The sequence below is a fragment of the Rousettus aegyptiacus genome, unplaced genomic scaffold, assembly GCF_014176215.1.
Source record: "Rousettus aegyptiacus isolate mRouAeg1 unplaced genomic scaffold, mRouAeg1.p scaffold_m13_p_9, whole genome shotgun sequence".
NCBI classification, from domain to species: Eukaryota; Metazoa; Chordata; class Mammalia; order Chiroptera; family Pteropodidae; genus Rousettus; species Rousettus aegyptiacus.
Genome location: NW_023416312.1, coordinates 22,461,290 through 22,474,922, shown reverse-complemented (window position 1 = coordinate 22,474,922; position 13,633 = coordinate 22,461,290). Strand labels below are relative to the sequence as shown.

The 13,633-nt window shown below is 39.1% G+C and overlaps 1 protein-coding gene across 9 annotated transcripts in view; it reads left to right on the top strand.

Annotated features, from left to right (window-relative positions):
• The first annotated feature begins 11,799 nt into the window (after nt 1-11,799).
• RPGR (retinitis pigmentosa GTPase regulator) overlaps nt 11,800-13,633 on the top strand; it is a 52,216-nt gene continuing 50,382 nt past the window's right edge. For all 9 annotated transcript variants that reach the window (XM_016152942.2, XM_036226881.1, XM_016152935.2 and 6 more), the window contains exon 1: nt 11,800-11,989. In XM_016152942.2, the coding sequence (XP_016008428.2) occupies nt 11,827-11,989 (163 nt within the window). In that variant the 5' untranslated portion in view covers nt 11,800-11,826. The remainder of the gene's footprint in view (nt 11,990-13,633) is intronic.

Below are 13,633 nucleotides of genomic sequence, written 5' to 3'. Positions count from 1 at the left end.
TTGTTTTGGAACCAAAGTGCTATAAAGGTGTTTAACAATTTTGAAAATGACCATAATTTTCAGAACATTCTATGCTATTTTTTTCATCCTGATACTGCCTTTGATTTGACAAAGTAATTTTGACATCTGACCCTATTCTTTAACTTTATTAAGTGAGTATAATTAAGAGTTATTTGCATTCAATTATTTGCTTATCTGTTTCTTTGATTGTGCCTTCTCATTTCATCAATACCAATTTTAGCTTCATTTAATCAAAGTGGTGAAATAATTAGATAGATAAGAGATTTAAAGTAAAACTGATGCACCAACCTTGATAAGACTGCAAGGCCTCCTGGAATATTAACTTCCTTAATCGCTGTTTTTCTTAAGGTTCACCTTGATTTTTATATGCTTTTTGACTTTGGGGGGGTGGTACTGAGAAAGCTAATAAAATCAACACGAACTGTCAAGAGGCATTAAGGTTAAAATGCTTCAAAAGCTAATATTATAGGAGGAATTCCACAAATATGACTTTCTCACATATATAGAAGTTTCATATACAATGAGAAACTAAGTCAAAATGATCATTTAAAACTATTCATTAGATTTTAGACTATGCATTTATTAAACTTTTAATGTAAGCATAGTACCTTCTTTATTAGATTCTAGAGATGTCTGAGATCATGGAATCTTAGGTATACATAGACCCTGAATATTTTAGTTCAACCTTCTCCTCCAGAGAACCAGGAAAGTTCGTGACTTTCTCAAAATTAGATAGAGAGGGAGAAAGAGAGAGAAAGCAAGTGAGAGTGAGAAATCGAAAAAGGCTTATGAACTCCTAGTGAAGGCTCTTTCCATTACTTATTGACATAAAAGGAGAGGTTTTCACTGCCCAGCATCCAAAACCCCTCCAGTTCTCATTGGGCGAGTCTTAGTATAGCATCTTAATCTTCGAATAAAATTCTTCCCTCCCTCTCCACCCCCTGCAAAGCCAGGTTATGGGCACACGATCTAGCACATGCTCTCACCTGGGGCTTTAAATCTTGAAGGCCTAAAGAGCCAATGAGGTAAAATTTACAATACTGTAATCTACCAGCATTTCTGGCTGTGTCCACTGGCTAGCACACTCTTCCCATAGTGATTAGGTCCAGTGGTGGCTACGGTCTACAGCAAAATCAGCAGCAACATTCCTAATCCAGTCTCCTGCTACTTCATCTCCCTAGTCTTTCCCTCGTTGCCTAAGCATTCTTCTTCAGACTTTTTGTTAATTCTATGAGCTCCTTGATGATTTCCTGCTAAATCCTCCCCCACCCCAAAAACTCACACTCATTCGTAAGTTGGTACCACAAGGTGAGCTGCAGGCAACCGACCCTCAAGGAAAAGTGCTAAAACCGGGATTGGTTGACTGATATTAACCACCCCCTCCCTTAGAAATACAGTGGCAATAGTTGATTAAACAATTACTTATGGTCACCTGAAATGCTGATTGAAAGTACTATTTACGGAGACTAGTATAAAGGGCATGAGGAGTTCAATGACAACCAATGAAGTGGCTGCTTCTTATAATGAATAGCTTAATGGTGAAAAAAGGCCTCTGCCTCAGATCTGAGATGGTCAAAGATAAACTCAGACTTTGGTTTGATCCTGTGTGCTGATGAATTACAATATCAGTGATATTCATAGCCCTGACAGGTTTCTTAGGTGTATATTGTGGCATTACCTGGGTTAGACTGAAAACTGGAAAATCAACATGGAAATATATGAGAGGATTTAGAGGACCCTCAGAATGCTGAACCCTTAATTCTCATTGAATCTCCCTTGCCAGCTCAAGAAATCTCTCCTAGCTTGTCTGATAAAACAGTTCTTCCCTTGATTGAAGATGCACTTTTACCTAAGGGAGTTAACTTGTAAGATAAAGCAAATTCTCTTCATCTTCTTCCTTCCTCACCAATTCCCAAGATTGTCAGATTTCCACATGACCCTGTCAATGACAAAGTCAAAAGCCAGAGAAGGACAAAGAATTCCTGGATTTCTGGTTTATATTGGAAAACTCTGGGGAAGTGTGTATGAGGATACTTGATCAAAAATGAGGAATGAAATTTTGGATTGGTCTAGATCCAATAATACAAGATTCACTGTGGATTGAGCATCTATATTAAATCTGAGGGGTGAAGAAAGGAAATACTCCCAATGGACAGAACTTCAAGCAGTACACTTCATTGGCATTATACCTGGAGAGAAACTTCAAGGCATGGTTCTATACCAAGTCACAAGCAATGGTTAGTGGCTTTGTCAGACGATTAAGGACAAAGAAACAAGTTTAAAGACTGGAGATGAAGAGGTTTTGGGGAAAATAAATGTGAATGGACTTCTTAAAGGGTGAGAATATTGATATCCTTTGTGAATGCACACCAAAAGACACATACTGTGCAAGTGTCTCTTATGTCTGTCTCATTTATTACTCTATTAAAAAATGTTACACTGCATTTTAGGACTATAAATACAAATGTTTTCTATATAAATAGCAGCTGGAAAAAAAACCAACAACAACACCTTGCATTGTATTGAGAGAAATACATGTTCAATAAACTTTAGGTATTAATAGCCTAATACATATTCTATCAAGAAAACATTAAGGCATTCTATTAAGTGGGCTTATTTTATTTTCGGTTGCCCAGCATTTGAACCCCCAACTAGATTTGAGGATCTTAGTCCTGCTCTCTTATACAAAGATCTAAAGAGATGAGGGGACCTTACTAAGAACAGGAAATGCAAGAAAGAAGAAAATGAGAGAGAGAAGTTAGAGAACTAGAAGTAAAAACAAATCTCTGTAGTGTTTTCTAGTAGTCTAGTAGTCTTACTGTTGCAGATTAATAAAGGAGTTTTAGGACATCATCTATTAATGGAGATTTGTCTTTTTTAGAGACAGAGAACTGCCTTTAAAATGTTTCTTTGGAGATAACATTGGTTAATAACATGATATAATTATCAGGTGTACAACATTATAATTTGCTATCTCTATACTCTATTGGGTGCTTACCACCAAAAGTCTAGTTTCCATCCATTTGACTTGCCTTGTTTTTGAGCTCTTTCGTAAAATTTACAAATCCTCAAATTTGTGAGTCTTGAAAGAAGGCTGGAGCCCAGTTCCTATCAGGGAAGCCTGAGGCAATATTCCCTGTTTCCACCCTTTGGCAATGAGGGTGAACTAGTAGATGAAATAGCCTCAGACAATTGAATGCTCTCTGCACTACCCCCTGCCACCCCTGCCAAGACTTTACTCTCAAGAATATGACCTAAAGATGAAGGAACAATGAGATTAGAAGCCTGGTGAGAGCAGTGGCTACATCCAGCCATGGCGTTCTAAACAGATTGTTCCTTGAGCTCTGCTTTTTATTTTTATGAGCTTCATTCCCCAATATTTCCACTCATTCTGTATACTAGCTGATAGTCTCAAGTGTTAGATATCTACTCAGGAAAGCTGATTTGTATGGTCTACATTATGAACTCTCATGTCTGCTAGCTTCTGGTAGTATTTGGCTATTGGAATCTCAGCTGGAGAATGGAGGGAGGGAGTAGAGTGAAGTCAGACTATTTATTCTCATGGTTTCCCATGAGGTCACCTTGGGTTGGCTATTCCTCAGTAAAAATTCACTATTCCTCTTGAAGTGGCCCACTCAACACACTTCTCTCCCCTTCCATATTCTAATAAACTCTGTGTCCCTTCATCTCTTTGGGCCAAGGGATAGTAACTGCTCTAATGCTTTTAGTCCTGAGTCCTTGCACTATGCCTTGTGGCTGCTCCAATCCCCTTCTAACCCTTTGAAATTAGTTTCTTTGTAAGTAAATCCTTCTCTAATTATCCTATCATCTGTTTGTCATAAACCTGACTGATACGCCTTTATTTTCTGGTTAACTTTGTGCCAAAGAAACACAACAAACTTAGCATTCTAAGAGGAAGAGAAATAAACAGAAGCCCAGAGCTGGGATCAAAGGTGAAATTTTCAGTGAATGGTAATAAATGACATTGAATGTAAGAAAGGGACCCTGTTAGGAAAAAGTCACCCATGGAAAGACACATAAAAAATAGTTCGAAATTGACTTACAGAGTCTTCAAGCCTGATTGCCCATCACAAAAGAGCAGTGGCTACCAGATGATGTGAAAGGGAGCTTCTGTTAACAGATAACAGACATACAGTGCTGAACAGTTGGACCATTCATTTTTAAGTGTCTGAAGAATCATTAAGTCCTCCCTCATTCCCTCTCATTTCGTATGGTATTTTGTGCAGAGTAAAATGCACATAGGTTCTTCCACATGTCTCCTCCACAGTTTTCTTCACTGTCAGGGAGATACAGCTGCACCATGTTTGTAATGCTGGAGCATGAAAAAGCTATTGATCTGGCTCCATCTAGATGCACGAAGTCTAACTGCAGAGCTGCCTCCTGCTTCATTACAGGAGTATATACAAAGTAATACAATATTTAAAACACAGACCATAAAACAAATAATAGAAATTAAAATTATGAGGGAAAGTAAATAATATGTAAAGAGCTTACTGAAAGCCAGGCCCTACAGCTTTTGTACACATCTCATTTTAACCACACAATCCTGAAAATTAGGTGTTATTATCCTGATTTAACAGATGAAGAATCAGAGGTAAAGAGTAAATGACTTGCCAAGAATACTCAGGTAATAAGTAGTAAAGCCAGAATTCAAAATCATGCTATTCCAAGTCTATTTACTAAATTGAGCTATGTGTTCCCCAGGGGATGTTCAAGACATCCATTTTGGTGGAGCAAAACAAATATTAGAACTTTTAGTTATGTTTATTTTTTAATTTCATCATTTTAAAGCTTTTTGTATATGTTTTACGTATAACCATAATATATTAGTACAGTAGTACATGCATACAAATACATAAATACACATTACACTTCTGCTGGGCAGCTTTTCTTGATCTCTGCCTTTATTTTTTTCTGAGCCTCGGTCTTCAATCTTCTCACTGATTCTGTGCACCAACTGATAGCCTCAAGTGCTAGAAATCTACCCAAGAAGGCTGATATGCAAGGGGTACATTAATGAGTTCTCATGTCTTCTGGCTTCTGGTTGGTTATGAATACGGATGTGTAAAATAAAAAGTTTGAAGCCCACTGCTCTGAGCTCTTGCAAAGAGCAGTATAGTGCAGTTGTTAGGAGCATAGATTCTGGAACTAGACTATATATGTTCAAACCTCAGCCCTACCACATTTTAGCTGAGAGACCCTGGGTAACTTAACCTCTCTGTACCTCTTCTGTATTATGCAAATTTAAGTAATACATAGAGTGCTTAGACAAATATCTGGCACATAATAAGAGTCTAATAATCTAAGCCATTATCATCACATTACATGATCCTTCAAAGTAATCGTTCAAGAAATTATCTAGTCATACTACTACTACCACAGATCCCTCACAACTTTTTTTTTAATTTATTATTTATTAAAGTACAGTTGACATACAATATCATATTAGTTTCAGGTACACAACAGTGATCTGACATTTAGGTATCTTACAATGTTTTGTCTACTTATGTTTCAAATCATTCTTCAAAATAAATCTATTTTCTAAAGTCTAATACAAATGCAAAGATTAAGGATGTTCATTTCTGTGACTTTTACAAGAATATACCCTAAGCTCCGGCATCTCTTCCAAAAGAAGGCAAAGCATGCTATCAGCACTTTTAGCAATGCTATACTAAATAACCACCCAAAGAGGAGAAATCTAAGTTATGTCTAGCAAAAATAATGTTCATATTAATGCAAAAAATAACCATTTTATTAGAACAGTGTAATGCAAGGAATACAATAATTAGTGTCAAATAAAACTAGAATACCTGGCTCGATATTTGCTAATAGAATCACTTACAGATGATTAACATCTGTAAGGTGATTTAATAATTTCTTGCTTTCAGGTTTGAGGTGGGAGATGAGCTCAGTGAGGTGGAGAACCAGGTGATACAGGGGCATGTAAGCTATTGTTAGGATTTTGGCTTTCTATTTTGAGTCAGCGGGGAAACCATTGGAGACTCTTGACAAAAGGGAAGGCATGCCATGCCTTTAAAAAGATCATTGTGACTCTTGGGTTGTGAATACTATTAAGGCGGAAGCAGGGACACCAATTAAGAACTGATGGCAGCAGTGCAGATGAAAGGCGATGGTGTTTTGGAACATGGAGGTAATAGTGGAAGTGATGAGACATGATGACTTTACAGATATATTTTGAAACTAGAACTTTCTGAAGATATATTTAAAGGGATGATGTAAGTAAAATGCTTCAATCAGATAACTAGTATATGATAAAATCGATAAACAGACACAATCATTATTACTCTATGCTCATAATTTGTACAATAATCATGGATAGCCAGTCTGTTCTGGATTGCATGAACTAGGATCTTCTAACATGTTTTTTTTCCTTTCTAAAATATATTAATTTTTCCTTAATAGGCAGATGGTATAATCCTAAGAGCTAGGGTTCTGTAGTCAGACATACATGGGTTCAAATCGTGGTTCCACCTCTTAGTAACTATTTGACCTTGAGCAAGTTACTTAACCTCTCTGTACCACACTGTCTTCATCTGTAAAAGGGGAGACTTGATAAAATATACCCCAGAAGGTTTTGTGAGTATCCAATAAGTTAATATTTATAAAGTATTTAGAACTGTGCCTGCCACATAGTAAATGCTCATTAAATGTTAGCAATTATTATTGTCAGCTTCTATTAGTTTTTTTGCTTTCTTATTTTACATTTTGAACTTTTTTGTTTTGATTGAAAAAGCAAATTGTGTTTGTTGAAAAAGAAAATTTTAAACCATACAGATATGAATGACTTAGAAAGTAAAATGCCCCTCTAATTCTATGCCTCAGAGGGAATTATTATTAAACAGTATAGTAAATATTGATCCAGATTTTTACATATGTTTAGCACACCTACTTATGTGTTAATTTACTTTTTAATAAAACAAATACTTTGCATTATCATTTTGCAACTTTTTTTTTAATTTATGTATGCCTACAGTACCTGGTCTTCCTAGGTGGTGTCCTATACAAGTACTAACCAGGCACAACCCTGCTTAGCTTCCGATATCAGACACTGGACTTGTTCAGGGTGGCGTGGCCATAGACCATGGACCATGGCTTCACTGAGGTGTGAACACAAGAACTTCTGCATGTAAAGCAGACATATTAACTGCTACACTATGGAACCACAACCTTTTTTTATCAATTAAAATTTGATCTTAGATATTTTTCCATGTAAGTACACATAAAATGATTATACTGATATTCATGGTTGCATTGTAGTCTAGTGTATGGAAGCCCAATAATTTACTTATTCATTAGTTTATTGAAGTCATTTAGGTGTCTTTCTCAATTATTTTCACTCTAAAAATGCAGCAGTTGGTGTAATTTGTATATTTCTGTAGAAAAACATTCTGGAAGAATTTATCTACAGAAGTGGTTATAATGAGTAAGAGTTATATGCCTTTTTAAAATATTTATAATTTGTATTGCCAAATCGTCTTTTGAAAAGATCATACTTTTTTGAATTCCCACAAACCGTGAATAAGTGTGACTATTTCTTTTGCTAATTAGACTTGGCAATCTTTTTAATCCTTGCCAATCTTTTTAATACTTTCCAATCTAATAGGAAAAATAAATATCTAAGTTTTATTGTTTTATTTGTACTTTTATGATAGAGTTAATTGTCTTTTCAAATGTTTAAAAATTAGATTTTTTTTTTTTTTTGGTACAAACTCCGTAGTTTTACTCATTGATTTTTTTTTTCTGGTTGTTTTTTTTTAATTTATTTTTTCTTTTCTCCTCTTTAAATTTTGAAAAAGGTAAGCCATAAGGTGGGAGAAAATATTCTTCTTAAACAAAAGTCCCTGGCTTCGGACTTGTGTGTCCTCAGTTCATTTATCCTGGAGCTACATTACAAAAATTTAGTAATCAAGACGCCATTAGAATCTGATTTGTAAATTCGAATGATTATGGGATTTCACAGTGGAGTTTTCAAAGTGGAGACAAACCTGTTTATCTGATTCCAAATAGAGAAATAAACAGCGATAGCAGTTGCATTGTAACGCAATTCAAAATACAAACCTTGGAAGATTTTGTTGAATGTTGTATAAAAAGAAACTAGTTCAGCTAAAAAGCATAATCCATCAAATGTCTTCCTTGTTCATACGTGCCTCTATTTTCACTCGACACAAAATGCTGAAGAATGAATAACAACTAGAATTAATAAGGGAAATTGCCAAGCATTTTGTACATATTGACAGATGGGTGGTGACTTCTGAATATCAACATGATTTCCTGAGGAGTATATGAGTGGTCAGTCATGTATGAGGGGAGCACTGAAAGAGCATACAATGGTAAGCAGAGAGTCATAAAAACATACCTTTGAACTCTGCCTTCTCCAGCACGAGGGAGGTGGCTCCATAGTCTGAAACCATTGGCTACAGGGATTGTGGCAGAGGTATTTACTACTCACTGAATGTCATGGGCACTCCCACGTTCCCCACCCCCACACACACCCCTGCAGGGGCACAGAACAGTAGGTCTAGCCAATGGGTTGTGAGGAGACAAATGTCACTTCTGGCCTGAAGCATTGAATGTCTTGCCCCCTTCTCTTGCCCTGTTACAGCAACCAAAGAGGTCAGGATCACATATGGTGCAGCTGAAAGGCAGCCGACCCTCCATCAGCAGCCTGGGGCCCTGAGGGAGCAGTTCAAGCAGATTCCCTCCCTGATCCACATTGGACCTGTAGCATAAGTGAGAAAGAAACTTTTCATTTGTGTCAAGCACTGAGAATGGAGTGTTGTTTGCATTGCATCATAGCCCAGGTTAACATAGCTGACTTGGCCTTATTAATAATAGCTAAAACTGTTGAGTGCTAATCCATTGCAGGCACCAAGCTGTAAATTCTACATGCATTACTTAATATCTCACAACAACCTTATGAGATAGACAATAGTATTATCATATATGACATACGATATATATCTATATCATACATATCAATATAGATGATATCTACATATAGATATATGATATATCATATATATCAGTAGTATATTGTGAAAGGAAGCTTTGTTCCTTTCCTCTTGTTATGCTAGAATTATGTCTCTCCTTCAAGGTAAGGTCACTCTCTTCACATGAGACCTGGATGCCATCTCTTCCCCCCTTAGAATATTGATTATTCCTTCGGTCTCTTGAATCTGTGTTTTCTCCCCTTCTATTCAGTTTGCCCCTCAGTATTCTCAAGTCTCTCCAAGCTTAATAAAAGCCCTCCATCCACCTTTCTTCCTCCTCCAATTTTATCTCCCCTTCTCTCCTAGACTATCTCTATCTCCTACTTCCAAAGCATTCATTCACCTTCACTTCGTTCCCTTAGCTTCTCCCACTCTGACCACTCCAATATTGTTTCTTCTTTCTGCACTCTATCAAACAGCTCTTTTCAGCACCACTAGTGATCTCTGCATTCCTAAATTCAGTGAGCATTTAGTTTTCACCTTACTCGATTTCTCAGTGTCATATGATACAATTGACCACACTCTCCTTATTGAAACCCTATTCTGTAGGATGTCCCTTTCTGGTCACTTTATCTCTTTTTCAGCTTCAGCATCTGTTGCTGGGCCATTAAATGTGGGCCTTTGTCACATCTCATCCTAACCTCTCTTTTGTTCTCATTCTGTAGTCACTTTCCAGTTGTTCACCTAGCAGTCTTTCCCAAGGCTATTATCTCCACCTAGACCCAGGCATCTGCCAAAAAATGTGCCTCCATCTGGACCTTCTGCTCAATTGCCTGCTCAGCTCAGCATCTGCACTTTTATATTATAAACTGTCATGTTCTCTCCACCCGACCTAACTAACTCCAAAGCTACCTGCTCCTTCATCAATGTTCCCCATCTCAGTAAATGGAGCCACCCTCCCCCTGTCTACCTATCTTGGAAACCTGGGAGTCGGGCTGCACCAATACCTTCAGGACTGTTTGGCACCAAAATGTGCTTTATTATATTTTGAAGAAAAAAAAACTAAAGCATATTATAAATATAATAAGTCTTTAAAAGTTCTGATTTTCCCATAGTAACTACAATGATGCTTTTATTTTTTTTTTGTATTTTTTAAAATGCCTACAGAACCTGGTCTTCCTAGGTGGTCTCCCATCCAAGTACTAACGAGGCCTGACCCTGCTTAGCTTTCAAGATCAGACAAGATAGGGCATGTTTAGGGTGGCATGGCTATAGATTACAATGATGTTTTTAAAAAGACTATACAATCCTTTGCAAAATAATTTAGGGTCCTTTTTTGCTATTGCTCTAAGAGCTATTTGGTAGTCCTGTCCTGCCTAGGAGTTAATAGTCAGACACCATATCTTAATTCTATGTCCTAAAACATTTTCAAATCTGCCTGCTCTTCTCTGGTGCCAATGCCCTGTATTCCAAACCAGTGTGACTACTTGTCTGAATTTGTGCAAAAATCTCTGAAAACTCCTCCCTGCAACAATTTATTCTCCACAAATCAGACAGGCAGAATGATTCTAGGTATACTCATAACAGATCCTATCAATCCATTGCTTAAAAGCCCTGGATGGCTTCCCATTGTTTTCAGGATAAAATCTTAGATCCTTAACAGGCCCAAGAACCTTGCCATGATCCAGTGTTAACTGTTTGAGCTATGGAAAGAGCCAAGCTCCTTGTGAGCCTTTGCGCATGATTTATGCTCTGCCCAGAGCTTTCTTGCCCCTCCTGGCTTCTTTTTCAGTTCTTACAATTTAATGTCCTGTCTTCAGATAAGCTTTTCTTAACCCCTCACATCAGGTCAGTACTCCTTGTTAAACATTTTCATATTAACTCCTGCTTTGCTTTGTAACTAAGTAATTATTTATGTATTAGAAAAAGTCAGTAACACGTTTCTGTACACACAGAAATTCAGCAATCCTTGAATCCAGCTTTGTTTGATTCTAAAGCCCATGCCCATGACTATAGCACATACATTAATCTAACCCTGGAAGATGGCTTTTTGCCTTTCTTTTATAATGGCCAAGTGTTGATGCACTGGAAACTAAGGTTTGACTACAGAAAAATGTGACATCTCTGTGCAAATTCTAGACTAATGCTGTTCTGCTGTTGGTGAATCTTTTCCAACATGTTCCTCTCACAGATTGTACACCTTAGCCACCTTCTGTGGAAGGAAAGGGGCTGTCCAGCATACGAGCTGGACTAGCCAAACTGGGCCCCAGCAAACCCATCGTATAATCTCCACATTAACCACTTTACAGGGCTGTAGTAGGGCTGACTCATTTAATAAAGATTTAATGAAAATCTAGTATATGCCAGGGTTTGGGTTAGATACTGGGTATACAAATGTGATTTAGGATGTTTAGCAGAGTGCCTATCTCATTTACTTATAAATGGTCACTATTACTAGTATATTAAAGTTGTGCGTCGACGTTTGCCTGTGTAACAGACCTTGAGTGAGAGCGTGTTTTAGCTGTGACGGCCATGACTATCCCGAGGGTCCCTGTGGGGCCAGGATCTCCACCACAGCAAACGTGCGCTCTCCAAGGGACCACTGCGCGGCGTAGCCGCCCCACCCCCCCGGGCCACCAGAGGGCGCGCGGCCTTCCTCGCCCCACCGCTGCGTCTGCGCCTGCGCACCACAGGCCGCCCAGCCTCCAGTCTCCTCCCCTCCCGTCGTCGCGGCGTCTGCCCCGCCCCGCCCCGCCCCGCCTCGCGCAATAACGCTCCTCCTTCGTTGCCCCTGGTTGCCGTTTGTTGACTTCCGGTAACGCGGTCGTCGCAAATGTCGGGAGTGTCGCCATGGGGGGCAGAGGGGCTTCCGCGGCCCAAGTTGGGGCTGAGGTGCTGCCTTAGGCCTCACCGAGTCTCTCCTGCCGTCTTTCCGGCCCAGACGAACCCACCTCGTTTCGCCCTCGGCATGGGGGAACCTGAGGAGGTGGTGCCTGGTGAGTCGCGTCCGCTGAGGTGGCGGCGGGCCCAGAGGGAGGGTCTGCGGGAGGGCTGGCGGCTAGGCCCCGCCTCCGGGCCAGCCCCGTCGAGGGACAGGCCAGGGCCGCGGTCGCCAGATTGGGGCCAGAGCTCTGGCAGCGCGCCCTGGGGATGATTGAGGGGAGAAGAAAGGAGGGGAGGGACCTGAGAAGAAACAAAGAGGAAGAAGGTGCTTGCCTTTTTGTTGTTGTTGTTGTTGTTTTTAAATGAACTTTTGATGAGTTTCTCAGAAGTTGGGCAGTTTTTACCTCTCTATAAACTTTCCGAAGTACCTTCTTCGAGGTCCCCAGGATCCAGTTATATATTGAATGCAGTTAAGAGTGGGTGGTGAGGTGACGTGAGGTAAAATGGGGATAACGACTTGAGGAAAAAGGTGGGGGGTGGGATGAAGCGGTAGCGAGTGGTTTTTTAAGACTTCTTTTTCCCGGAGTCCCAGAATACATTTGACATTGTGAAGGCATACGTACGTTACTGCATACATACTGTTTAAGAGAAATAGACGTTTCATAAAGCACTTGAGATGCGCTCGGATCTTTTCTATAATTCATTCCTTTAAAAATGGTCATCGTGTCTCACCAAGTTGATTTTCTGACCCATTAATGCGTTATGACTAAGAGTTTGAAAAAAAAACTGGATTAGAGCAGAATCATTCATTCACAGAAATAAGTATTCTGTCTTCTGCCATGCTCTTGGTTCTAACAGATTCCTGCCCTCCTGGGGTGCACAACTTAGTGAGGGATACAAGAAAGTAAACAAAATGACAATACCCAAACCATTTGACAGTAGCCAGGAGGCCAGAGGAGAGCTACCAAACCCCGACTTGGGTGTGGGTATCTGGGAAGGTTTGCTGGGGAGCCAGAGCAGGACAAAACAGTTAAAATTATTCATTCTAGGGAAACCCAGAGACTGTTCTAGAACCTCACCTCCCAAATCTAAATTATCAGAACTGAGACACCTCACAGTTGTTCTCAAAAGGTTTTCCATGTGGCTAATCTCATGCATTAGTATTTATTATTAATACTCATGTTCATGATGTTTTCCTTTCTGGTACCCATTAGTTTCTTTATGTGTGATCCTCCTCCTTGATATTTCTTCAAAAAGTGAATCTGGCTTGCTCTGTGTGTGTGTGTGTGTGTGTGTGTGTGTGTTTAAATGATTATTGGGAACTGGTAGGGGTTTGGGGTTTCCAAAATGGTACTGGACCAAACTCCCTGCAATGCTAATGGTGAAACTCAATACTGTCCTCTTTCTGTGTGTGGAGAAAAGTCCCCAGTCGCGGCCTACACCATGAGGTGTTTACCAGTGTGAGTAGGGCACCAATTGTATCAGCTCATTCTAGGGAACAGATATTTCACCTAGTGCTATAGCAAAACTGTTAGTAATTGACTGACCTCCTTGTGATAATGTGTTTCTTATTTTGCACCAGTAACTGAACAATACATATTTAATTTAGTAGATTTCATAAATAAAATTGGAATGAAGCCTGAGGAGTAAGACTGAGTTAAGGTGGAGGAAGGAGGGCTTTAAATAGTTCTACAGTGGAGGCAAAGCTGTAATGAGAAGGACTCCAAAGAGATACATTACTAAAAAAAAAATTAGTA